At 41.8% G+C, this 26,580-nt stretch overlaps 1 protein-coding gene across 9 annotated transcripts in view; it reads right to left on the bottom strand.

The window, feature by feature from the left end:
• Nucleotides 1-26,580, bottom strand: part of LOC105018597 (phosphatase and actin regulator 1) — a 70,485-nt gene that overhangs the window by 32,957 nt on the left and 10,948 nt on the right. For 5 of the 9 annotated variants that reach the window (XM_010884161.4, XM_010884179.4, XM_010884197.4 and 2 more), the window contains exon 1: nucleotides 5,465-6,136. The exons of 3 other annotated variants lie outside the window; for them this stretch is intronic. In XM_010884161.4, coding sequence (XP_010882463.3) covers nucleotides 5,465-5,768 — 304 coding nt within the window. In that variant the 5' untranslated portion in view covers nucleotides 5,769-6,136. Of the gene's footprint in view, nucleotides 1-5,464; nucleotides 6,137-26,580 lie in introns of those variants that run through there. One more of the 9 variants, XM_010884207.4, reaches the window with a different exon arrangement.

The following is a 26,580-nucleotide window of genomic DNA, read 5'->3' as shown; positions in this document are numbered from 1 at the left end:
GAAAGTAATGTGTTTAGAGCACACCTAGTACAACTGACTTGTGTCATTTCCATCCAGATTAGTTTCCATTTTATTTCTGCAATTTTACCAACTGCCATATGAACAAACTTCGCAAAATGTTTTCAGCCCCTTCAGAAAACCAGGACGCAACATGTAGCCCCAGCAAGCATGCAGGGAAGTGTCCTTTAATATGGAACATCCAAAAGAAATCTTGCCACTGGGAGCCAGCAGCCTATATAGTATGCCAGGGCTATTCAAATCCGGCCCTTGAGGGCCAAAAAACGTATGGTTTTTGGTTCTACCTGCTAGTCGATTGCCTTCACCTGGCATCTCAGGTCTGAATCAGTCCCATATTGTTAGTAGAGGATAAAGCCAGAAATGTTTCGGCCCTCGAGGACCGGAATTGAATAGCCTTTAGCAAATCTAAAAAAAAATTGGAGTTAGGGCTACAACAGATTAGCCACACAGAAAAGGCTACAAAAGCAGTTGATAATTGAGACCGCAGATATCCAACTTAGGTCTTTGCCCTATAAAAGTTCCTTAGTGATAATTATACTTATACAAATAATATAAGCCAAGGTCTGCCATGACACAGGCCATGAAATCTGCTGTCTCAGTTTATCACTACACTCCTACCTCAGCTCAAATATGACAACAGATTTACGACTATAGACAGAGTGGCAGTGTGTCTGTGTCATTCCACCACGGACCACAGCATTCCGAATAAAATTACATCAGCGCATTCGTCATCGTCATGATGGCTGACATGCACCATACTTGTGACGTGCACACAGCACTCTGCATGCAGGCAGGCAGCCTGGACAATGGGAGTACAGTAACACGCTACAGCATGATGAATCTTGTGAACCAAGATGGAAAATGCAGTGAAACCAGCGACACAAACCATTACTCAAACGCACTGCCGGCAGCCTCTCACGGCCAACCATCTTAGGAATTCTGCCACAGCTCCGGCTATAAATAGAATCAACGCTAATTCAATCCAGTGGTGTTTCAAATCACTTCATTGAATAGAGTCTAAAAACAAAACGAAGACAGGAGTGGTAAAGGGGAGCAAACACCTGAAATTAAACACATTCATGGATAATCCACTAAATCAGTTGTGAATTCCAGGCCTTAGGACACAGAGTACTTGATTTGCCTTACAATCCCTAAACAATCAACAGAAAGTAGTAACTGAAACATACATTGCTACATTTGAGCTGCTATCATCAGGAAACCTGTCTATGTCTGACACAACTCTCATCAGGAAACTAAGATCTATGCTAAAAACCATAAAGGAATTTGACTGCTTCCTTGGAAAAACCCTGCATAAACCAACAGAAATGTTGACGAAGGCCTCTTGGAGTTGACGAAGAACCAGCTCTAACTGGGAAAAGTTGTTTTGAAGGTCATCCACCTCAGCATTCCTACTTGGAAGCTCTACCAATAGCCTACAGCTCCAACTTTCTGACCCGAGTTACCAAGCATCTAACAGGGCTGCCTTCCAGCCACAGTTTTACTATGTTGATCCACTCCTACCTCTGCTCAAGCTAATGCATGTTGATGCCATTTAACCACAGACTAAAACCATAACAAATATTTTCTGGCCCCTCATCTGCTTGAGGCTTAAAACACCCAACACTCAACTCTGACGATTATCAAAGTTCAGACCAATATTCTGTTATGCTAATGATTTGATGCTTGTTTTTCCTCCTTAAGGACTTTAATATGGTAAAAAAACACTATAGAAGATGATTAATCACCTATAGCTGAAGGAATGCTGCATTTTCCATCCTGTTTTAATTTGTTTTACAATCAGTGCCTCAAAAACATTTTGAACAAAATACTGTACAATTTCTGAGAATCTGAATCCTTTTCAGTCCACTGCAAATATTAAGTTATTTGGTCTACAGACATATAGATATGTATGCTTCACCGTTTTATGAATAAACAAAGGTATGAGCCAGGTTTCAGTCAAACCCAGTCCTTAGTGCTGTACAACCACCTGACAGTGACAGTAACCATTATATTCAGCCATTCAAATAGATGTGTCGCTTACATTTTCTTTAAAATGTGAAATTGTTATGCCTCCTTAATTGTGAAAGCACATGTATGTGGATGACAAAGACAATAATATTTTGGGGATTTTTGTCAGATGCAAGATTTGACCCCATGAAGTACTGAATCCCAGCTGGGGTTTTTTTTTTACCTTGGGGCTGTGACAAGTAAGACTACTGTGATGGCAATTTTGTCGATCAGAACTCTTTAAGGAGTAAGAACAGAGACAGAATTATCTAACCATTTATTATTATTTGCAAATAAGAGACGCGTCAAACGCTTACAAACATAAACGTCAGAGGAGTCTCTAACTTAATACACGAACAGTCCGTATTTATTACAATTAAAGGGGTGTGGTAAGTTGTTGCCCATCTGTCTTATGTCAATAAAACACATTCCCTTTGTTCTGTAACTACCTAGTCTTCACACAAGGGGAAAACTGTCCTCCCCACACATGGGTAACCTATAGAATTCTAAAGAGCTCTTACAGCATATGGACAGACAATAGATGCCCTGATGAGTTATATAGATGCACAGATAAAAAGTAACCATTTCATCTGCTGATACCAGTCAATAATGCCCCCTAGGCAAATACCAGATCCCCCACATTCCTTTTCTAATTTGAACAAGGGTACTCAGTCCTTTAATCAGTGAGAATACATTGGTTAGAGAAATTTCCACAACACTACCTAATGGAAGAACCTAAACATTTTACATTATTACATGCAACAATATCTGCAACATCTATTTTGAAGCACATTCCACTGCTATGGTACGGTACAAAGACAGACAGCCACACACTTATAGTTTTGTTGACAGAGATATAAATTAGAAGTGACATGCTTCATTTTGCCAGCTCGAGTTCATTGAAAGATATTCCTAGTCCCATAGCAGAAAGAAGACAAACATCTGGAAAATCCTTTAGAATACATCAAGCGTGATCAGCAGCCAAATAAATAAAAACATACTTGCAAACCTACATACCTATTTCCAAACCCAACATACCCTAGAGAAAGCTATAAAGCCTGTGAAACACAGAAGGGATGACGGTAGGCTATTACAGAACTACATTTCTTTGCTAGCATGAAGGCTAGTCATGGATATACACATACACTGGGTCTAATAAGTATTCACATCCTTAGTCTTTTCCACATTTTCTGTTACAAAATGAATTCAGTAATGAGTTTTTGCCAATGTTCAGCACAAAAATTCCATAATGTCAAAAGTGAAATCGGATAAATTAATAACAATGATTGCATAAGTATTGAACCCCTTTCTATGAAACACCTGAATGAGCTGTGAATTGTTTTTAGAGACACGTAATTAGTTGAATGGAGTCCACCTGTGTGCATTTAAGGTGTTTCATGATTTCTAGTTAAGTACACCAGTCTCTGGGAGGTCCCACAGTTGGCTAGTACAATTCCTAACAAACACTATATTAAAAGCAAATTCGGAATATATTTCTTCAAAAGCACCATTAATGAGTAGGATATAAGAAAATTTCCAAGATATTGAAATGGAGCAAAAAGCTCATTATTATGAAATGGAGAGAATATGGTACGACTGTAAATTTGTCTGGAATAGGGGGTCCTTCAGGCGAGAGGGGCACTTGTCAGGGAGGTCAACAAGAGGCCTATGGGTACTTTAAACAAGTTACATTCTCTCATGGTGGAGCTGGGAGACGCTGACCACACTGCAACAATAACCAGGGTGGCCTTTATGGGAGAGAGGCAAAAAGAAAAGAACTCATATCACATTTTGGATAGTTTGCCAGAAAGCCAAAATTGATGTGTCAAGCTGGTGTAGACTCATGGCTGTATCTGCTGCCAAAGGTGTCCCTACTGAATACTGACTAAAGGAAGTGATTACATATGCAGTCAATTATTTTCTGTTTTGTATTGGTAAATAATTTAGAATGATAGTAGATTTTATTTTTCACTTGGACATTATGGACTTAGGATTTTCTTTCCACTGATCAACCCAACTAATACCATTTTGATTTCATGTTGTAACACAATAAAATGTGGAAGTCAAAAGATGGTGAACACTTTGTACTCCTCTGGTCAGTTACCCAGAATCAGATTCCACCTCTAGTTTCCATTTCACCTCATTAAACACCCCACTTAACCGATTTCCACCCAAAACCACTATGTTTTATTTAAAAATATATATAGGTAATTAGAATCAGATCAATACAATAATCCAAAACCCATTATCAGTATGTAAAATGGTTAGCTTGTGTAGTTGTACAATTGCTTACACTGCACTAAAATTAAGAAGTTTAAAACATGTTCAACTTGGTAAACATTTACATTTGTATATCTGGTCACTATGGTAGTCTGAAACTAAAATATTATAGAAAGGTCAATTGAGACAACAATCAGTGACTAAGGGAACATAAAACTCAATTCAAGCAAACAGCTGACCAATTACATTGCTATACTGTATTTACCATGATATAGCCTTTAATTAAGTGGTCCATTAACCCTATACCAAACGAAGTGATGTTTACAAATTGTTTAATTGCGAAGTGTATCACCAAATACAGCAGAATGACCTAAATTTGTACTTTTTTTTAAGAATATGGTAAGTAGCTTTTGGATCGTACGCCATTAGGGGAATACAAAGTGATAGTGTAGCAGATTGTAGAGCTACAATTGCAATAGATTCTAATTGTACTGCTTTTAAGTTACATTGTATTTCAAATTCCAGTTCCACTGACAAATTGAAAACTGTGCCAGAGATTATGCATCTAACCTCGATTTGACAATGTTTTCCATTCTCGATTCTGCGAAGTCCAATTGCAGATAGTTTAAAAAATACCCAGAGAAGACGAAAACGTTTTAATCATGTTGTGATCCACGAAGTTTGTGTATCATAATTCTATCGCAAAGATTCTAGGAAATGCTAGAAGTGTGGCAGCTAAATTGGCTGAGGAATCTCCTTGCGCGATTCACAAACTGGATTAAAACATTTTGAGTCAATTCTGTCGCACCACCTGAAAACTAAAATTGACATATTTTGCTGAATTAACTAGCCTATCGCTAAGTACTCGCACATTTTTGTTAATTCTCCGTCAGTCTCTACTGCTGACTGGAGCCTAACTCGGAAGGACGGTATCACATCATTACAATTGTGTAGGCTCTGACTATATATTAAACATATAGAGTCAATCCTCTGGTGGAATGATTTGGGCTATTAGTAAACTCTTCAGATGGTTATAATGATTAATTCATCAAACAAATTTGATCTCATAGACGTAGGACAGTTCAGGACATATTCACGTAATGGACAAATAAGAATAGCGAACTCATGGAACACGACTGAAAGTGGTCAATTATGCAATTATTATAATGGCCAAAATAAGTGTGACACAGTGCATGCATATCCATATGCCGCTACTCACCGTCCTGGGTATCGTTCCCCCGGCTGCAGTTGCTGCAAATGTGCTTGATCTCTTTCCCGATGTGACAGTGAATCATGAAGGGCATATTATTCTGATGATTGGTTTGCTGATGTTGACGGTTGGTTTGTTGTTCTTTCTTATTGTTGTTGAGAGACATCATTCTGACCAGGTAAAACGCCTTCTTCGGTTTCTCCACCACTACGGGTATATTGTTTTCCCTGTATCCCGTGTTGTTAAACCAACTCCCATGCATGATGGTAGGCGTGGGATCCGCCGCCATAGGGTAATTGGCCGTCTTGAACATAGAGACACGAAAGTGGATTTGCGTCTATAGGCACGGCATACCGGGTGGGGGTTTTAAAGAAACGGCTTCCAGACTTCTACCTGACCTCCCCACTTCAACCAATCAGGAGGCTTTCGCTCCGGATGGCTGAACCTCCTATTCTACCAGCGACGTAAAATAGAAGATTGTCAATTCCCCAGCTGCACCTGAGAATCGGCTCCCTTGTACCAGGCTGCCTCCGCAATGCCAAGGGCAGAAGTCGAAACCCAGGCTATTACGCTATGATGATGTACCAGTGATACCAGGCTACTTCACAGCCTGTCCCAAATGAAGGACTGACGGAAATAGAGTGAACGGATTGCAGCGCCTCCGCCTCTCCCTTGGTCTCAATTCTCGTCTGCAAAATTAATCCGCGATTAGGATTCTCAGCAAATGTGTATATGGTATATGATTGGCTACCCAGTGCGCACGTCAAATTAAATAGCTCCGTTTAGAATATAGTGGAAGACGTCATTCTGGTCTAGAGGCATATTTTGCTTTATGCAAACAGTTCAATCACAAGACAGAATGTCAAATGCATGTAATTAAAACGCGCTTCACCTGTCGTCACCAATTCTGACTTTAGGATGTAATCTGACATAAAACATCCACTGGACAGTTAGTACAATAATACATTTTCAATAATATATGCCTGTCTGTAGAAATAAATAGTTCTGACTTCTAAATATTAAAACAATAGGCTAATTTAAATATTTTGTTTAACACGGTTTGTAGAGGAAGTCTTTGAAAGTGATAATCCATCAAGTAACCATGGTAACAGTCTTATGTTTAGGCAGGCATTAGACTGACAATTACATAATTGTTATAGGGCCAGCTACACGATGGTTTAGACAGAGAGCTGGATAAGAAAGCCAACAGAACACCAGTTGAACACTACGGACTCTGAATAGACTGCTGCGAATGCAATTCACGTCTGCTCTTACAGCCTTGTAGTGTCAAAAACTCATCCTACAGGATGGTAATACGTCTTGCCCTCAAAGCTAAACAAACACTGTGAATAGAGATCCGACAATTTTTATGCATGAGCACAATTTTCTTGTCATTTTAGGGGGAAATTAATCTACTAATGTTAGCCTGATTTAATTGTTGAATCTATCTGCCATGTGCTAACTATCCTTCTAATATGCATAAAGAGATGGTTATAGTCCTAATGGGTCTGACAAGAATATTAAATAGGAATATACCTCATCCTTTTTATCAATAAAATAGTCACCAGTAGCTCACTTCCTAGGTTGGGGCAACATCACTTCCTGAAGATTCTCCTCCTGAGGAAGCCTATCACTTAAGAGAGTTAGGTGTAGATAGCAATGAAAGATGACCTTTGCTCCATTATTCATGATGCTTAGTCATGGAAGAATGGCAATGGGAACAATCAAGTCATTACAAGCCCAGTTGCAGCACAGCATCATTAAGATTTCTGGTGACAACGGCATATTTATTGGGACTGGAGAGCTGTATATCTGTAGCTTTATAGTACAGCCAGGCCAATACAGTTACCCACCCACTGGCGTCCGTGACTTTAAATGATAATTGAAGGAGACTAGTTAAATATCCATGACGAAGATCTGGGTGGACTGTCAATAGGCAGGCTGGGTGTAATGTGGCTGACCACTATCCAAGCCACCCCATAGCCATTCGGTCTCTCCCATTGTACACCGATTCTCCATCCCCACAGAGGGTCGTGGCAGTAATAAGGCTGAGGAGTTGACATAAGGAAGATATTAGAAGGTCTTTATGATTTTTTTTGTGCTAATATTTTTAAACAGAGCATATTTTTTGGCATCTGTGTGGTGCCTTTGATGTTTGCTCACTGAGCTGCGGCTTATTCCAGTGACATCAAAGGTCTAATCCAAAATCATGGACAGAGGCGTCTGTCTTTCCAACCGACGCCACAGCGCAATGCGGTGGAGTCAGTGCCCTTGGCCATTTTTACGATTACAAAATGTCACCATCTATTATTCCCACTGGCCATTGGGTGGGTGGACAATAAGGTTTTCTACACACTCGCCAACATGACCGACAGTCAGGAGCATGTCCTGTTTTTTTGTTTTACAACGCTCTTTCCAAAAAAAATTGGGGTGTATGAGACAAGACCAATACCAATCTTTGGCCCCACAGGCAGCACTGCATTAAAAACAGACAGGAAGTGTAGTGGACATCACTGCATGGGCTCAGGAACACGCCCGAATATCATTGTCTGTGAACACATATACGTCGCCACATCCACAACGCAAGTGAAAACTCTACTATGCAAAGATGAGACCAAAAATAAACAAGATTCAGAAATGCTGCCCCCTACTCTGAGGCAAAGTGGAAAACTGTCCTGTGGTCTTACGAATCAAAATGTTTAATTATTCTTGGGAATCATGGACACATAATGGAATCATGAAAATATTTTGCACATTATGAAACTAAAAATACGACATAGAAGACCCCGAACTGTTGAGCAGCTGAAATCCTATATCAAGCAAGAATGCAATTGGTGTCCTTAGTTCCCAAACGCTTATAGAGCATTGTTAAAAGAACAGGTGATGCAAAACAGTAGTAAACTTGCCCCTGTCCCAACTATTTTGAAATGTGTTGCTGGGATCAAATTTTAAACGGGCATATATTTTTCCAAAAACAACAACATTTCTCAGTTTCAACATTTGATATGTTGTCTTTGTACTATTTTAAATTACATTTAGGGATAAATGATTTGCCCATTATTGCATTATGTTTTTATTTACATTTAACGCAGGATCCCAACTCAAACCCACTGAACACCTTTGGGATGAATTGGAATGGTGATTGCAAGTCAGACCTTCTCATCCAAAATCAGTGCCTGACCTTGCAAATGCTCTTTTGTATGAATTGGCACAAATTCCCACAGAAACACTCCACAATCTTGTGGAAAGCCTTCCCAGAAGAGGGGTGGCTGTTAAACAAACGGGGAGGGGGACAACTCCATTTTAATGCCAATGGTTTTGCAATAGGATGATAGGATATATATACACTCACCTAAAGGATTATTAGGAACAACATACTAATACTGTGTTTGACCCCCTTTCGCCTTCAGAACTGCCTTAATTCTACGTGGCATTGATTCAACAAGGTGCTGAAAGCGTTCTTTGGAAATGTTGACCCATATTGATAGGATAACATCTTGCAGTTGATGGAGATTTGTAGGATGCACATCCAGGGCACGAAGCTCCCGTTTCCACCAAATCCCAAAGATGCTCTATTGGGTTGAGATCTGGTGACTGTGGGAACCATTTCAGTACAGTGAACTCATTGTCATGTTCAAGAAACCAATTTGAAATGATTCGAGCTTTGTGACATGGTGCATTATCCTGCTGGAAGTAGCCATCAGAGGATGGGTACATGGTGGTAATAAAGGGATGGACATGGTCAGAAACAATGCTCAGGTAGGCCGTGGAATTTGAACGATGCCCAATTGGCACTAAGGGGCCTAAAGTGTGCCAAGAAAACATCCCCTACACCATTACACCACCACCACCAGCCTGCACAGTGGTAACAAGGCATGACGGATCCATGTTCTCATCTGACCATATAACATTCTCCCAATCCTCTTCTGGACCATCCAAATGCTCTCTAGCAAACCTCAGACGGGCCTGGACATGTACTGGCTTAAGCAGGGGGACACGTCTGACCCTGTAGGATTTGAGTCCCTGGCGGCGTAGTGTGTTACTGATGGTAGCCTTTGTTACTTTGGTCCCAGCTCTCTGCAGGTCATTCACTAGGTCCCCCTGTGTGGTTCTGGGATTTTTGCTCACCGTTCTTGTGATCATTTTGACCCCACGGGATGAGATCTTGTGTGGAGCCACGGATCAAGGGAGATTATCAGTGGTCTTGTATGTCTTCCATTTTCTTATAATTGCTTCACAATAAGTATTTGGTCAATAACAAAAGTTAATCTCAATACTTTGTTATATACCCTTTGTTGTCAATGACAGAGGTCAAACGTTTTCACAAGGTCTTCACAAGGTTTTCACACACTGCAGCAGGGATTTTGGCCCACTCCTCCATACAGACCTTGTCCAGATCCTTCAGGTTTCGGGGCTGTCGCTGGGCAATACAGACTTTCAGCTCCCTCCAAAGATTTTCTATTGGGTTCAGGTCTGGAAACTGGCTAGGCCACTCAAAGACCTTGAGATGCTTCTTATGGAGCCACTCCTTAGTTGCCCTGGCTGTGTGTTTCTGGTCGTTGTCATGCTGGAAGACAGAACCACGACCCATCTTAAATGCTCTTACTGAGGGAAGGAGGTTGCTGGCCAAGATCTCGTGATACATGGCCCCATCCATCCTCCCCTCAATATGGTGCAGTCGTCCTGTCCCCTTTGCAAAAATGCATCCCCAAAGAATTATGTTTCCACCTCCATGCTTCACGCTTGGGATGGTGTTCTTGGGGTTGTACTCATCCTTCTTCTTCCTCCAAACAAGGCAAGTGGAGTTTAGACCAAAATGCTCAAATTATGTCTCATCAGACCACATGACCTTCTCCCATTCCTCCTCTGGATCATCCAGATGGTCATTGGCAAACTTCAGCATGGGGACCTTGCATGCGCTGCAGGATTTTAATCCATGACGGCGTAGTGTATTACTAATGGTTTTCTTTGAGACTGTGGTCCCAGCTCTCTTCAGGTCATTGACCAGGTCCTGCCGTGTAGTTCTGGGCTGATCCCTCACCTTCCTCATGATCATTGATGCCCCACGAGGTGAGATCTTGCATGGAGCCCCAGAACGAGGGAGATTGATGTCATCTTAAACTTCTTCCATTTTCTAATAATTGTGCCAACAGTTGTTGCCTTCTCAAAAAGCTGCTTGCCTATTGTCCTGTAGCCCATCCCAGCCTTGTGCAGGTCTACAACTTTATCCCTGATGTCCTTACACAGCTCTCTGGTCTTGGCCATTGTGGAGAGGTTGGAGTCTGTTTGATCGAGTGTGGACATGTGTCGTTTATACAGGTAACGAGTTCAAACAGCTGCAGTTAATACAAGTAATGAGTGGAGAACAGGAGGGCTTCTTAAAGAATAACTAACAGGTCTGTGAGAGCCGGAATTCTTACTGGTTGGTAGGTGATCAAATACTCATCTCATGCAATAAAATGCTAATTAATTATTAAAAAAAATCATACAATGTGTTTTCTGGATTTTAGTTTTTGATTCCGTCTCTCACATTTGAAGTGTAAGACCATGCAATAAGACCATGAACCTAATGGCAACTGTAACAGAGCTTCAGAGATGGGAGAACCTGCCAGAAGGAAAATCTCTGCACCACTCCATCAATCAGGCCTTTATGGTGGCCTTTAGGTTCTTGGTCTGGATTACAAGGCCTGGGGTACACACAGTGCATAGGCAAAAGCCACTCCTGAGTATAAAGCATATGATGTCCTGAGAACAAGAGGAGAAAATTGTTCTGGTCTGATGACATCAAAATCAAACTACGGGTCTGAATGTCAAGCTCTACATCTGGCGAAAACAAGGTACCGCATACCATCCCTACTTTGAACTTTAATGAGATCACCTAGCACAGCCAGAAGAGGACTGGTCACCCCTCTGAGCCTGGGTCCTCTCTAGGTTTCTTCCTAAATTGTGGCATTCTTAGGGAGTTTTTCCAAGCCACTGAAATTCAACACTACTGTTGTTTGCTCCTTGGGGTTTAAGGCCAAGTGTTTTGTAAACGCACTTTGTGACATCTGCTGATGTAAAAAGGGCGTTATAAATACATTTGATTGAATGATTCGTTTAAGCAGCACATGTTCAAAACTGCATGCCAGACCTTATCAATGTGGGCAGTTCCAGCATTAGCTGTTGGCTCACATGATGAGAACCCGCTTCCTTATGTAACTACAGGTTGCAGCATTACATGTGCTCATTCATGGGGATTGGTTTTTTGTCAGTGTTTTCTTTAGCCACACACATTTGTTTTTAAATATTTTAGGATTAGATTTACCCTTTACTGTTCATTTTCTACTGGGCTGTAGACAAGGTCCATGTTTATTTCACCCGAGGGGAATTCTGCATTTGGTCAATGTTTCTACAGAAAGCAGTATGGAGTTGTTTTTTTTCCGGACTTCACTCACTCTCAGCCTGCGGTACAACATTACAGCTAAAGCCTCCAATATTCTACACCTATGTAACTTTGTGAAATAGATTATTTATCATGTTAGTCTACGTTTGGTTATTTAGCGTGGTCTATATAGTTAAATAATGGTCGAATATTACAGTTTATTGTCTCTGTTCCTTTTTACCTCACAGGAATGTGTTATTGTAATTTCTTACCAGCTTCTTTAGTTTCCCTAAACTGATTACTGGTGAAAGGTTTCTACCAATATGTTCCCTCCAAAAACCATCAGTATTAGAAAACCTCCTGTTCTGTAGAGACGTGCTGCAGTGCCTTGGATAGTCACTCATCCAGAACGTGAGGTACATGAACTGTTCAAGAGGAAAACAGTCCTCTCCCTCTCTGGGTTGACCTCGTACTGATGCTACTGTACTACTGCTACTGTAGTACTGAAACAGCCCACTAGGCATGCTGTCTGGAGTCCCGTTGCTGTGTTGTGAAGAAGGGCATTGTGGGGGCACGAGTCTTATGCAGACAACCACCAGGGTGGAGAAATGTCATTACTACTTGTCACTGGTTACTCCAGTTCCCTATGTTTAACCTCCTATCCCCTAATTCTCTTTCCTTCTTTCTCACATGTGCATTAACGAACACAAAGATTCCAACACACACAAGCAGGCTGGCATGCATGCACGCACGCACACACACACACCGACAGGTAACACATCCTTTCAGAAAAAAAAACACTAATTTCACATTGACATGTGAATCAGGTGATCACATGAAAATGCCAGAATCTGCACATGATGCCCAAAAATGTCCACGAGAAACCACATGTTAAAGCTACTAAGCACATGTGAAATGTTCCAAAAACACATTGAAAACTTTCACATGTGAAATTAACGTGTTTTTTCCATAAGGGACAGATTAGTTTTATTCCCTTCCCATACATTTTAAAGATAAGAAAATATAGATTATAAAGGCGAGATTACTTTTTTACTCTCTTCTCATCCTCCGCTTTGGTGCTGTTGAATAATTACTTGATTATAATCGGGGAGGAATTTATTTGTCCTCCATTTAGTTCTAGTTATTGGCTCCTCCCTGGAAGCTAAGCTCAATCTTCCCCTTGAGAAGACACAAAACATAAGTTAATCGCTTCTGTAAAGTCTGACTGAGATGAATGAAAAGATAAACAAGGCCCCTTAAGTCTCTGGTCTCAGCCAGAGACTTAAGCCCTTCCTGTTCTGATACATGTGTATGTACAAATACCTTCAGTACACACACACACACACACACTGTTGTTTAAATCCCTGCCCGTGACTCAAACACAGCTTTTTAACCTTTGTAGTTGGCACCACCCAACCCCCAACTGTACATGAAGGGGTACCATACACTTGCCTCTTAAACTCCCAGTGACCTCTGCTGTCAGGTACCCTTATACATGGATAGGCATGAACGCCGGTCATCTTCCCATCCTTCTGACTCTGTCACAAACTTTAGTCTCCTTCAAGCAGCCACAGCGACAAGCTAATTAACTGGACCCATTCATATCTGGACTGGGCTGGTGTGCCCATATTGAGTTGTCAGACATAAACGTACACACACACATGGAATCTGGAGTGGACCCATACCCTAAAAAAAAAGTTTATACTTTTTTTGTTGACCAGATAGACTTGTTGGCCAGATTGACTTGACTAAAATAATAAGAACTTCAACCCAATAGATGGTGTCTCTATTGACTAAGTAAAGTACAGCTATTTCAAATGAGTTATCTGATAGAAGCAAGCAATGATTTGAATGCACCCACTAGGTTATTGTAACTCGCCACCTAGTTATTTAGCCAAGCTAACCCTAAACTTTAAGAACTGGATTAAGCCTGAATAACCGTAGTGTCAAAATGTCCCCACTTCAATAGTAAAAACTGAAACTGGGGTATGCACAGACATATGCAAACACAAACACACAAAACACACAGCAAAGTGTCCCAGAATAGAACTAATTCTAGGTGTAGTACTAGGTGTAGTTGACTGGAATCAGGAACAGATCAGAGCATTGAGGACCCAGTGTGAGGTGGAAATTCAATTAGCACAGAGTCAGGATACAGGGGAGAACTGATAGGATCACCACAGAGGTTAACTATCACATTCCAAGAGAAAACTATTAAACTGTTGTAGCTACAGCAACTAACGGCCCATATGAGACCATAAGGCAGGTCCTTGGCTACACAAAGAGATAAACATGAATGGAGTGACACAAGACATATTGATTTCCTGTGGGAGTGTACTATGACGATTACAGCATACACTTTCTGACTGAAATACATGTAATCAAACAAAGCAGCTGACGTAAACTGTTCTTCAGATTATCCTTTGTGAGCAATGTGAAAATGGTTCCACCTGGTGTCTACTGTACAGTACATAAAAGATCGATGGTGAAAACGCTATGTTGAAATGTGTTTCAATGTTTGGCTTAACACTGCCATCTAGTGGTCACATCATTCACATGATAATAGAAAATAATTACTTAAGACCATAGCTCATGACCATAGGTGAGAGTGTCTGAAAGGACAAGATCCCGGATACAGGCGGCCGAAATGAGCTTTCTCCGCAGGGTGGCTGGGCGATCCCTTAGAGATAGGGTGAGAAGCTCGGTCACCCGGGAGGAGCTCAGAGTAGAGCCGCTGCTCCTCCACATCGAGAGGGGTCAGCTGAGGTGGCTTGGGCATCTGTTTCGGATGCCTCCGGAACGCCTTCCTGGGAAGGTGTTCTGGTCCCGTCCCACCGGGAGGAGACCCCGGGGAAGACCTAGGACACGCTGGAGGGACTATGTCTCCCGGCTGTCCTGGGAACGCCTCGGTGTCCCCCCGGAAGAGCTGGAGGAAGTGTCTAGGGAGAGGGAAGTCTGGGCATCTCTGCTTAGACTGCTGCCCCCGCGACCCGGCCCCGGATAAGCGGAAGATGATGATTATGATGAATTACTTAAGAACTTATTACAGGGCTTTTCACAGAATAACAAGCTTCACAAGCATGTTTAACAAACAATATATGGATAATTTACATTCTGGTAGGGGTAAAAGTGGATAGTTAAAAGTAGCAGTAAGAACATATGTGATTACTTTTTTCAAGATGTGTGGCTTCAGTATATTATGTTTTACTGTTATGTATGAAAGTGTGTGTTTGGAGTGTGTGTTTGTGTGTGTGGGTAGTGTTTAGTGTGTATGAACAGACTCAGCACTAAAGAGATGTGCAAAAAGGGTTCAGAGTAGCTGTAGTCTTTTAATAATCATGAGTCAGTCTTGGTTTACAGTCTCATGGCTTGCGGGTAAAAGCAGTGCAAAAATATGTTGGTTACAGATTTCATGCCTGCCATGCATGCCTATAGAGATGGGTTCTATGGCAGGAATCTTCAACTATATTTTGGGTTTTCCCCTGACACCACCTGGTGTAGAGATCTAGGAAGACATGGAGCTTGTCTCCGGTGATGAACATGGCCGTTCTCATCACCCTCTGAAGGGCTTTGTGATCGAGGGCGGTGCATTTGCCAGACCAAATGGTAAAGCATCCTGTCAAGATTCTCTCATTGGTGCAGCGGTAGAACATTTTCAGGATCTGAGAGGCCATGCCAGATCTTTTCAGTGGGAAGAGGCACCTTCATAACTGTCTGGGTGTGCGTGGACCACGTTAGTTTATTGGCAATGAAGACATTGAGGAATTTGAAGCTCTCCACCCTCTCCACTTCAGCCCTGTCGAAGTGGATGGGGGAATACCCAAATATTCCATGATCAGCTCATCTGACTTACTGTCACAGTACAACACCGCCAGGTCCCTGACCTCATACACATAAGCTGCATTGTTGTCATCGGCGGTCCGGTCTTACCGTGGTGGTGTTGCAAGTTAACGGTGCACAGCCACGTGCATGAGTTCTGGAGTGCCGAAACCGCTAAAGGGGCCCCTCGGTCAAGAGTGAGGCTGACCAATGTGCTATTAACAACTGTCACCTCCTGTGGGTGACAGTTGTCCAGGATCCAGGCGGAGGTGTTTAATCCCAGAGTCCTGAGCTTAGTGATAAGCTCAGAGGGTATTATGGTGTTGAATGCTGAGCTACAAAATGTTCAGTTTGTCCAGCGGGAAAGGTTCATTGTGGAGCAGAATGAAGATTGGGTTGTCTCTGTGGATGTTTTAGGTGCAAAGTCGATCTAACATTGCAAAGTATTTCTTGGCTAGAGGTTTAAGTACTAGTGGATGATGTGTCTTTGAGTTATTGGGCACACAGACTAAACCTATGTCAGTTTTTATGTTACAGTTTCTGGCAAAAAGGATTCACACTCTGGATGTGATATTCGTAATGTTCTCTATGCAGCTCCTTCAGTGCGGTCTCAGTGACAGCTTTGGTTTGAAGTGGGATAATACAGTAGATGACACATGTTAACATTAGCTGCTGCACACCATCTGTTGTTAACCAAACAACACACACCTTTCTACTTTACTAAGGATAGAGACCGTTCATGCTTGTGCAGAGAGAAACCAATGAGTTAATGTTTTTGTTCAAAACTAAATAGCCATAACTAGCCAAATCAAAATGTTTTAATTTGTCTGTCAGTCTGCAAAACAGTATATATATATATATATATATATATATATATATATATATATATATATATATATGCTATACAACTAATTGTTACCCAAAACAAAATATACTGCAAATTTACCAACATGAAATATACTGTACTTAATTTAAGATTCAAAGTAAACTTTTTTATATATATATATATTATAAATACACATTTCTGAAATGATAAATATATTTTCCCAAACATTGTGTAAATATTACTGGGATACTTGCTTTCAATACAGAATGTGTCGTCCTCTCACAATGAAAACAACACAAACCATTTCCCTTCATTTTTCATGAGAAGAACACATTGGAAGGGAGCCAAATCCACCGCGGTTCTGCATTGCCAAAGAGATCTATTTCTGTCTTATCTGACCATAGCACCCGATTTTAGTTTAAGTGACAACAGTGCTTCACCTCCAGGGTCCTATAAATATGTTTCTTTTTCTTCTGGCAACTCCTTTCCTATGCCGATAGATGACATACCCAAGTGAAAAGGAAGTCATGGAAGGCCACAATAAAATTCTGCAAGAATGAGATGTACATAAAAACAAACTGACAGACTTGGTTTTTATGTGCTGCAAAATGTAGTACAGAAAAAGGCTGGCCACTAAGCTTTGCAGCAGCTTGGCGCGGAATGCTTATATTCCATATACAAACATATAAGCACACGTGTTGGATTAATTTTATCTATGCCAATCAACATACTTTTGAAAATACCATCCCTTAACAACAAGACACATCTTTCACCAAAAATATTTTCACAATGTGCTACATTACAGAACCAAACTGAATAGCATACTGTAGTATAGCACAGCATAACAAGAACATCAATGCATTCGCTCATAAATGATAACTCTCCATAGTAGCTTGGTAACCATCTCTATAAGATTAATGGGGAAATACATTTAAATCTTAAGATCTTCTTAAATTCGAAAGTGTTGTTTTGAATGAGTAGCACCGTTCTATTGGCTCATTTCAGCCGTAGACTCACAACCTTTGTATGCAGAGACGACTGCTCTGACCAATGAGCTCACAGCAGCTTGGATTAGTAGGATACATCATTCACCCGGATTCTGTCAAACAGTCACAGTAGGACCGGAGACACTGCCTGTGACACATGAATGAAGGAACAGGCCGAGCCCATTACACCGCCCTTCTGATTTCATGGCTCGAGGATAACAATAAATGTGAACAATAACACAGACCATATTGGGGAGTGGGGGTGTTATACAACCTTTTTACACAACCCTTCATTATGCCATTTTTGTATGTTTTTGAAGGGTGCCATTCATTTTATATGTAACTCACCTGAATGTCTCTAGCACCATGTTGGTCGGGGTATACCCTAAAAATGACAAAAAGACCAACCTAATAAAAAATATATTAAAAAAGATCCATCTCTGTCATGACCTTCTCTAATTAGTGCTCCATCAACCCCTTCCTAATCTGTGGACTTCAAATATTTATGGTCATTGTGACCATTTTCTGTGGTTTAGTTTTATACCTGTCCAGTCCAGATTTGGGGTCAGCTGGAACTAACGCCAGTTTAATTTAGGAGATAAAATGAAATAGAATGCATTGATAAAAAAAGCAAACATTTTCAGTGATTTCTCAATGAAGCAAAAAGGAGAAGCTACGCACTATTCATCTAACGATCTGTGCCAAAATAACAGTATGATTGTTTAAATTATTTTTTTTGTCATTTAGCAGATGGTCTTATTCAGAGCAATTTGCAGGAACAATTAGGGTAAAAACATTGTCAGCTCTAATTTGAATCAGCAACCTCTCAGTTAGTGACCTAACACTCTTGCCCATTAGGCCATCTACTACACTCTGTTTATTCACAAATTGGAATCACTTACTAAATGGAACAACTTCAAAATCAACTAGCTCTAAGCTTGGTCCAGTGATAACATGTATTAGTCATAGAGGCATCTGCATTTTTCTCACTGCACTGATGTTGCAGTGTCAACACATTCCCCACCAGGTGGCAGCAGTATTACATTATGTGTTTCATCAAATTCAATCCATTTTGAATAAAGAACAAGATGATCAAACAATGCGAGTGATCCAGTCTCTCGTGATCTTCAGTGTGGCAGATAGCCAGGTCCCAGATTTGTTTGTACTGTTTGCTGACTCCTATGGTTGTTTTGACCAATGGATTTGGTGGGAGCAGACAGATTGGTGACCCGGCTAGATGTGGCAGAGGTTTCAGGTGTGATTGTTCTCCTCTAAGTTTGTGAAACCCCATCACATCTTTTAACGGTTCAATACTTTTTTCTTAATGATGTTCACAACCCAACAAAATTGATACTCACCCAATCCAAAAACGTGTTTTTCAAATTATAAAAATGAAGAACTATTAATTGTCCTAATGGTAATGAAGAGTCCTACGGCTCATAACATTTTATGCATCCCAATCAGTTTCTTGGAGAAAAGTATTAGGCTGTAAGCTCTTATCATACTGACCAGATACATTTTTCCTAAGCCCTTCCAACACCAGTGTAACTTGGAACTCTGTGGACTCTACTGAACATTAGGACACATACACATCCCCCTCGTGTCCTTGAAATGACCGAGTGCATAAGTGTCCAAAAGAGTGATATGCAAATTAGAAGGATGGTGCACAAGAAAGAAAGCCATAGCCAGGACTCACGTCTCATTAAAAACCAAAGCCTGTCCTTGACTGCTCCACTAAACTGCACATACAGTGGATATAAAAAGTCTACACACCCCTGTTAAATTGCCAGGTTCTTGTAATGTAAAAGAATGAGACAAAAATAAATAATGTCAGAACTTTTTCCACCTTTAATGTGACCTATAACGTGAACAATTCAATTGAAAAACTAACTGAAATGGTTGAGGGGAAAAAAAATAAACATAACCTGGTTGCATAAGTGTGCATACCCTTAAACTAATATTTTGTTGAAGCACCTTTTGATTTTATTACAGCACTCAGTCTTTATGGGTAGGAGTCTATTAGCATGGCACATCTTGACCACGCTTCTTTGCCAAATCGCTCCAAATCTGTCAGATTGCGAGGACATCTCCTGTGCACAGTCCTCTTCAGATCACCTTACAGATGTTCAACTGAATTCAGGTTTGGGCTCTGGCTGGGCCATTCCAAAATGTTAATCTTCTTCTGGTGAACCCATGCTTTTGTGGATTTGGATGTGTGCCTTGGGTCGTTGTCGTGCTGAAAGGTGATCTTCCTCTTCATCTTTCTAACGGACACCTGAAGGTTTTGGGCCAAAAATGCCTGGTATTACGAAATTCCCTCCACCCTGACTAAGGCCCCGGTTCCAGTTGAAGAAAAAGCCCCAAAGCATGATGCTGTCACCACAATGCTTCACTGTGGGTATGGTGTTCTTTGGGTGATGTGCAGTGTTGTTTTTGCACCAAACATATCTTTTGAAATGATGGCCAAAAACTTCAACCTTGGTTTCATCAGACCATAACACATTTCCCACGTGCTTTTGGGGCACTTGATGTTTGTTTTTGCAAACTTCAGCCGGGCTTAGTAAAAAAAGGCTTCCATTTTGCCACCCTACCCCATAGCCCATTCATATGAAGAATACATAGATTGTTGTCACATGTAGTACACAGCCAGTACTTGCCAAACATTCCTGCAGTTCCTTTAATGTTGCTGTAGGCCTCTTGGAAGCCTCCCTGACCAGTTTTCATCTTGTCTTTTCATCAAGTTCTTGGTAATGTCTCTGTTGTGCCATATTTTCTCCACTTGATGATTACTGTCTTCACTGTGTTCCATGGTATATCTAATGCTTTGGAAATTATTTTGTACCCTTCTCCTGACTGATATCTTTCAACAATGAGAGGCCTCTGATACTTTGGAAGTTCTCTGTGGACCATGGCTTTTGCTCTGAGATGCAACTAAGAAAATGTCAGGAAAATCCTACTACAACAGCTGAACTTTGTGATTAATCAGAGTCACTTTAAATGATGGCGGGTGTGTTATGACTTCTATTTAAAATGAGTTTGAATGTGATTGGTTCATTCTGAACACAGCCACATCCCCAGTTATAAGAAGGTGTGCACACTTATGCAACCAGGTTATTGTAAGGTTTTTATTTAAAATGTTTCCCACTAGAAGATTTCAGTTGGTTTTTCAATTGAATTGTTCACATTATAGGTCACATTAAAAGTGGAAAAGGTTCTGACATGATTTATCTTTTTCTCATTCTTTTAAATTACAAAAACCTGGCATTTTAACAGGGGTGTGTAGTCTTTTTATATCCACTGTAGATACACAGTGCCCTGTATATATACGAGTGCATATCAGGAAAAAGGGTTGTAAAGGTCATCAGACAATTACTGGCTGGGGAAAGTATCAAATAAACTTATGACAACTGTTCTCAATGTTGCAGACAACTAAACTGAACTGCAGTAGTGGTTGGTCTGTGTAGTTACTTCAGTATGTATACATCAGTATATTTCCTGAAATTGGTTTTCCTTTTAAGTTCTCAGAATGCTCAGAATACAGTCCACCATGTCTGCCTCGACACAAACAGTGCTTGTATAGTATTACTCCAAGATTTAAACCAATCAACAGTATGTTGTCGCACCCTTTACATTTAAAGGCAATTTTCAATTGAGCCAACATACGCAGCATATGCCGTGAATGCCCCATATGCCGTGAAAGGCACGTAGCTAACAAAGCTCAATCGGATGAATCCCAACCATAGTCTGCAGACATACAGTATCTGCTTCATCTAATGAATGTTGTCATGTGGGTGGTTTGTGAGTGAAAAACGTGATCCTAAACAGAGTAGTGTGGTAAGCTTATAGTTTGGGTTTAGGGTTTGTCAAAACCTGTTTTGTTATAGAGGTTAGCTTAGGTTAAAGCTCTATATTCAGGTTTTCTCCCAGGTATTATCCTTCCCCCATTTTCTTCAGAACTGGTCACAATTTATTTTACTTTGCGCGGCGCTGCTCTAACATTTGCACAGTACTGCTCTAACATTTGCACAGTACTGCTCCAACGTGAGAGTTGGAGACTTCCCTTTCATCATACTGTTGATGGTTTGGCTGGAGCAGGATCTGTGTAGAGTAGGTGACGGGCGCTGCCAGTATCAAACATGGAGGGTCTGGGGTAAGGGGGTGACACACAAAACCAGGACCAAAGTAACCCTTTTCAAATAACATCTAATGCCAAATAACCTTTGGATGGGCAGGCCTCTCTGAATGTTTAGCCCACTCAGGGGCCACTAAGATATTCCATGGGGTCATGGCTCCTGGGTCTGGCCATGCTTGTGGGACAGCAGGCCTTTGCACCATAGCGGTTGCCGTAGACAGGTGGATGACATCCGGGAAACCGAGGATTCTTAGGCCAACAGGGAACAATGAGAATCAATCAGTCTAAACCAAGCTAGGACATAGTGGACACAACAGCAAGATTCTGAACTTAGTCCAACTCTGGGCCCTATAACCCTTTTAGTTTTCATGACACCTGGAGTTTGACCAGCTCCATTATAATCAGCCTGTCTACTCACTGTGTTTTTATTTGTCTGCCTATGGAGTACTGCATCTTCAGCAGAGTCAGAGCCGAATTGCTCTGTTTTTGATTTTTCCATTACTGTGCTAATGAAGAAACATCGTTACGGACTAATGAAGAAACAACACCCTGACAGACAGAAGGCAGCTTTAAACTAACAAAGATTTAATAACCAAGGAGAAAGGTGTGTATTTGCGTGTTTGTGTGTGCGCAAGGATGCGCTACAGTTGTGTGAGTGTTCTGTATGTGTGAGGTGGGTGTTTGAGGGATGTGTTTGTGTGGGTGCATATGTGTGTTTGTGTGTAAGGAACAGTACATAGCTGGAGGAAAAGTTTTCAGTCCTAATTCAGGTTCAGTAAAGTGTTAACCCCCATAGTCAGAGAACCTTCTGCAACTCTTTGGGTCACAAATCTATATTTTTCTCAGTTCAGTACCAGCAGATCATATGATATTCTTCCGCTCTGCGCGTTGAATATTCTTCTGAAATGGTAGTGGCATCCAAAGAGCGAGAAATAAAGATGAAGACATATTGAAGATGTGCCAGGCGACCTGCGGGACTGCAGGCTTTGACTGATGATATTGTCATCCTGTACGATGCTTTCCGGATACCATGTCACAGTGGTCATCCTGTCACAGGGGAGAGAGGACAGTCCATAGGTCAACGTCTCTGCTATGCTATCGATCAGCTGTTTACAGCAGCAGCTGACACAGCCGGAACAATCTACCCGCGTTACGTTACCGTAGATCTAGAGGCTGTCTCCGGCATTTTCGGCGTTGCTAAAACCCAAACATGAAAATAAATGAAATGACTGTGCACTTAATTATACCATTGTGCAATCTCGCTTCCTCTGTGGTACGCTTGGCGAAAGCGTTCCTTGTACTTCGGGTGCTCCTTTTAATTCATTCTTCGGTGTATTTGTCAGGTGTAAAAGTATTTTGAAGTGACACTCAGACCAGTTCTACAAAAGGAGCCAAGTGTGTTTGACATTTGAAAGAAAAGAGAATGAGAAACCTATACTTGTCAGCTTGACACTCTTCCAGAAAATCTGTTCTCAGTGCACTGTTGCTATGTGGGCATTGAGATGAGACAGAGTAGAAAGACACCAGTGAAATGAGAGAACGGACAGACAGATGAGGGAAAGCAGAAAGACACTGGTTAGAAAAGCATAGCAACACCACTCTCAGGTATATACGTATGTAGGCTCAAATCTTGACAGCAGCTTGGTACACCATGGCCAGTTGGGAGGTGCATAACAGATAGCTGGGCCTCCTCGCTCTATCGATCATATCTTTCATATTCTCGCACACACCACAAACACAACGTGTACCACACGATGTGTACTTAAACATCATTCATTTATATATTACAATCTCTTTTTACCTCCTCTAAATCCCACCCCCACTCTCTCTTTTTGTGAATGGATTGCTGGTTCTTGGAGCCCGGTCATTTCCACAGGCCTGTGATGACTCAGCTAAAGTTTAGAGAGTATACACGCAGCTCTGCTCAGGATCTCATGGGCGGGTGGCATTGCTTTATGGAACTGCTTAAACCCAGGAGTTTTCATGGACGACAGAACATTCTGCCAAGTCCCAACCACAATTATGCTAATCGAACAGTACTCCAGTCCCCGAAGGTCCCAAGGGGATCAGGGAAAGGGGGGTGTGGGGGTGGGGTTAGATGGCTGTAACCACTCCCAATGTAATGCTGACACAGCTCTAGCAACACATTGTAAAGCATGGAGCAATTTCAACCTTGCATGGGGGAAGTGAAGTAGTAATGTACGTGGGCTGAATTCCATATCAGTGTAGCCCATCCCCTGATTCATGCATTGCTCCAGGTAAGAGCCTCATACGGAAAAATGAATAAAACATAAGCACTTAATCCAACCTCTCTTGCCTCTTATTACAGTCAATCTTTTCCTCTTCTACGGCCTTGCTTAAATTAGGCTTACATAAATATATGAATGGTGAAGACTTAATTTGCCGTAACTGTCTTTCTGGATGGGTGAGCTACAGAAACCATTGGTGGTTCCAGTTTTGTTCCAATTAAAACCCATCTGGAATTTACTCTTTGGCCTACTTGGGATAAATGCGGTAAGGTTTCACCGTTCTGACAGACAGTGGGCAATGACTACATATGACCACGGCAATACCCATTGACATTATTCGTTCAGACAACATCATTTACCTAAAAATCGGACTGTACTTTTTCCAGCATAGGGTGCTGCAAATAAGCACATAGCTGCCCAGGTGCAAACGGGTGGATACTCACATTACCCTGCGGTGACGCCATGTGTTAATGTTGGGCAACTGCAAACTGAATTGTGGTGGAGGATGACTGAGGAGAATGCACTTCCTCAGCATGCGTGCGCCAGCTTTGTAGGTTTCCGGGCTGAGCGAGCAGTGCAACAAGAATCAGACCGGCTGGGCAAGATGTGCTTGGAGAAAGCACGTTTCAAACCTCCCTCCCGTACCTGCTGTGGAGCCACTGCAACGCGCCAAAGCCAGAATCTGGAACTGGATATCACTGAACCAACAACAACAAAAAGGCACTGTGTAAATACTGCAGTGAAGCACTGACTGCTGTACACTAGCATTGGAATTGGGATGCCAGTTCAGTCTGTAAGCTCTTGTCTGCTAGTCAGCAGAAACGTCATGGAGAACTGGCTTTGGTAAGCAGTGGCAACTGTAGCGTGATACTACCGACCAGACAGCCTGTTCTGCCTGTCTTTCATCAGCTCAAAGGAAAATACGTTGTGCTCCACCAGGCATTCTGCAGATAGAATCAAATAAAACAAGCAGTGTACAAAAGAGACTCTGCAATGTACTAGAGTTAACTTCCTATATCGCCTTCCTCCTCCAGGCAGCAAATTGGCTTTTGGAAGTGGTGAAGCTGTCACTGGGATGCAGTGACTCTCAACCCCTCCTACCAGCCCAACCCCTTCCCCTTCCCCAACGTTCTGCCACACTGACTATAAATATGATCAATAACCGCATTGTCACGCAGCTTTTTCCACCTTGGAGAGCTTTTGCTGAAAGCGTTATTTCACAAGAGTGGTGGGGGGGTGGAGTGACGTGGAAAGCACATTAGAGCTAGAGCCATTCCCACACTTTTAGATGAAGCGAGGAAAGGGGTGGGGGGCAGAGAATGAGAGATGGGGAGAAGGAAGTGCCATCTCTTCAGGGCTTTCATCATTGACACCTGCTTGTCTCCTTCTTCAGTCTGAAGTTGAGGATGATTTTCTGGTCTGAAGTTGAGGATGATTTCCCGGTCAGGTGGTTGGTTCGGAGAGCTGAACGGAATGGTGGCATCATCAGTCGCCTCTCTGCAGCACATCTACAGTATTCAGCTATTTTTAATACTGTATGATATTCATGTTTTATTCAGACAGTGATGGTACAGGGTACAACCTGCCCTGGTCCACATGGACTGCTCTGACAACAAGTGTGTCGCTTAAAGGAAAAACTGACCGCAAAACACTATTTGTGTAAAATTTGCAGCGGTGAAATTTCCCTTTAAGACAAGTCCTGAGGCTCACGTTGTGCTTTAAATTAGAGGTTAATGTGTGATGACAGTTTGTCTCTTTACAATAGAAAAGATCTATGCGTGTTGAGAGTAAGCAGCCTTGTGCATTGCAGCCAAAGTGTTAAGACTACCCTTCTTACCAAGGCAATCGATTTCAGATGCTGTAAATAAACGATACAGACAACCACTTGTTAGGGCTGACGACCACCTGCAAAGGCTCCCTAACAATATTGACCTTGCAAACACTTCCACAGATTATATGACTCAACTCATACTGGGGCTAAAAAAAGGGGGGATAATCTTATCTGGTTGTGGCAGGACTCTTAATCCGGGTTTGCGACTGATTTAAAGAGTAATTAAATGTCTTGATCTGTAAACTGGTGTTAAACTGAAACTGTCATGTGTTAGTTAAGTAGATGCCCATATCAAGGACTCCATAACCACTGTATGAAACCCCACCCTGCAAAGCAGTCCAAGAATCCTGACAAAAGCAAAGTATGCTCAGGGCAACCAGAGATCAAATCCTGCCTGGCAGCAGGTCAATTGGGCCTGTGTGGTCAGCGGCTGTGAGAGTTGCATCCTTGGCTTCCACCCCCCCCCCACCAGAAAGGCCCAGGCAAGGCAGGTAGAGCCCTGAGGCTACAGCACTGCTCAGTAGGCTTTGTCCCACTTCCCGCCCCCACCTGTCTGGCCGTATTGATTCTACTTTCTGGTACAGGAGTGATTACAGAGAACAGGAGGGAGAAGGAGGAAGGTAAAGATGGACGGAGAGGGTGAGGCAGAGGGAGAACTCTAGTAATAGCATTACTATGGTACTTCAACTGCAATATGTTCCCGCCGCATGCCGGGGATATGGATGAACGCTTTTGTAACATTATGAAGTGGATGTCAGAAAATGTTTGGAGCAGTGGAGGGGAATATGTTAAATGGTAGTAATACCCGGGCATGCATGTGTGAGACAAAATGTGTGTTTGTTTTTGAGAGTTTCTACTGTAAGTGTGTGTGTGTGTGTGTGTGTGTGTGTGCCTGCGTGCGTGCATGCATGCGTGTGT

The sequence above is a fragment of the Esox lucius genome, chromosome 3 (genome assembly GCF_011004845.1).
Source record: "Esox lucius isolate fEsoLuc1 chromosome 3, fEsoLuc1.pri, whole genome shotgun sequence".
In the NCBI taxonomy this organism is placed as follows: domain Eukaryota; kingdom Metazoa; phylum Chordata; class Actinopteri; order Esociformes; family Esocidae; genus Esox; species Esox lucius.
Note: the sequence above shows the minus strand (reverse complement) of the source record. Positions and strands in the feature narration are given on the sequence as shown.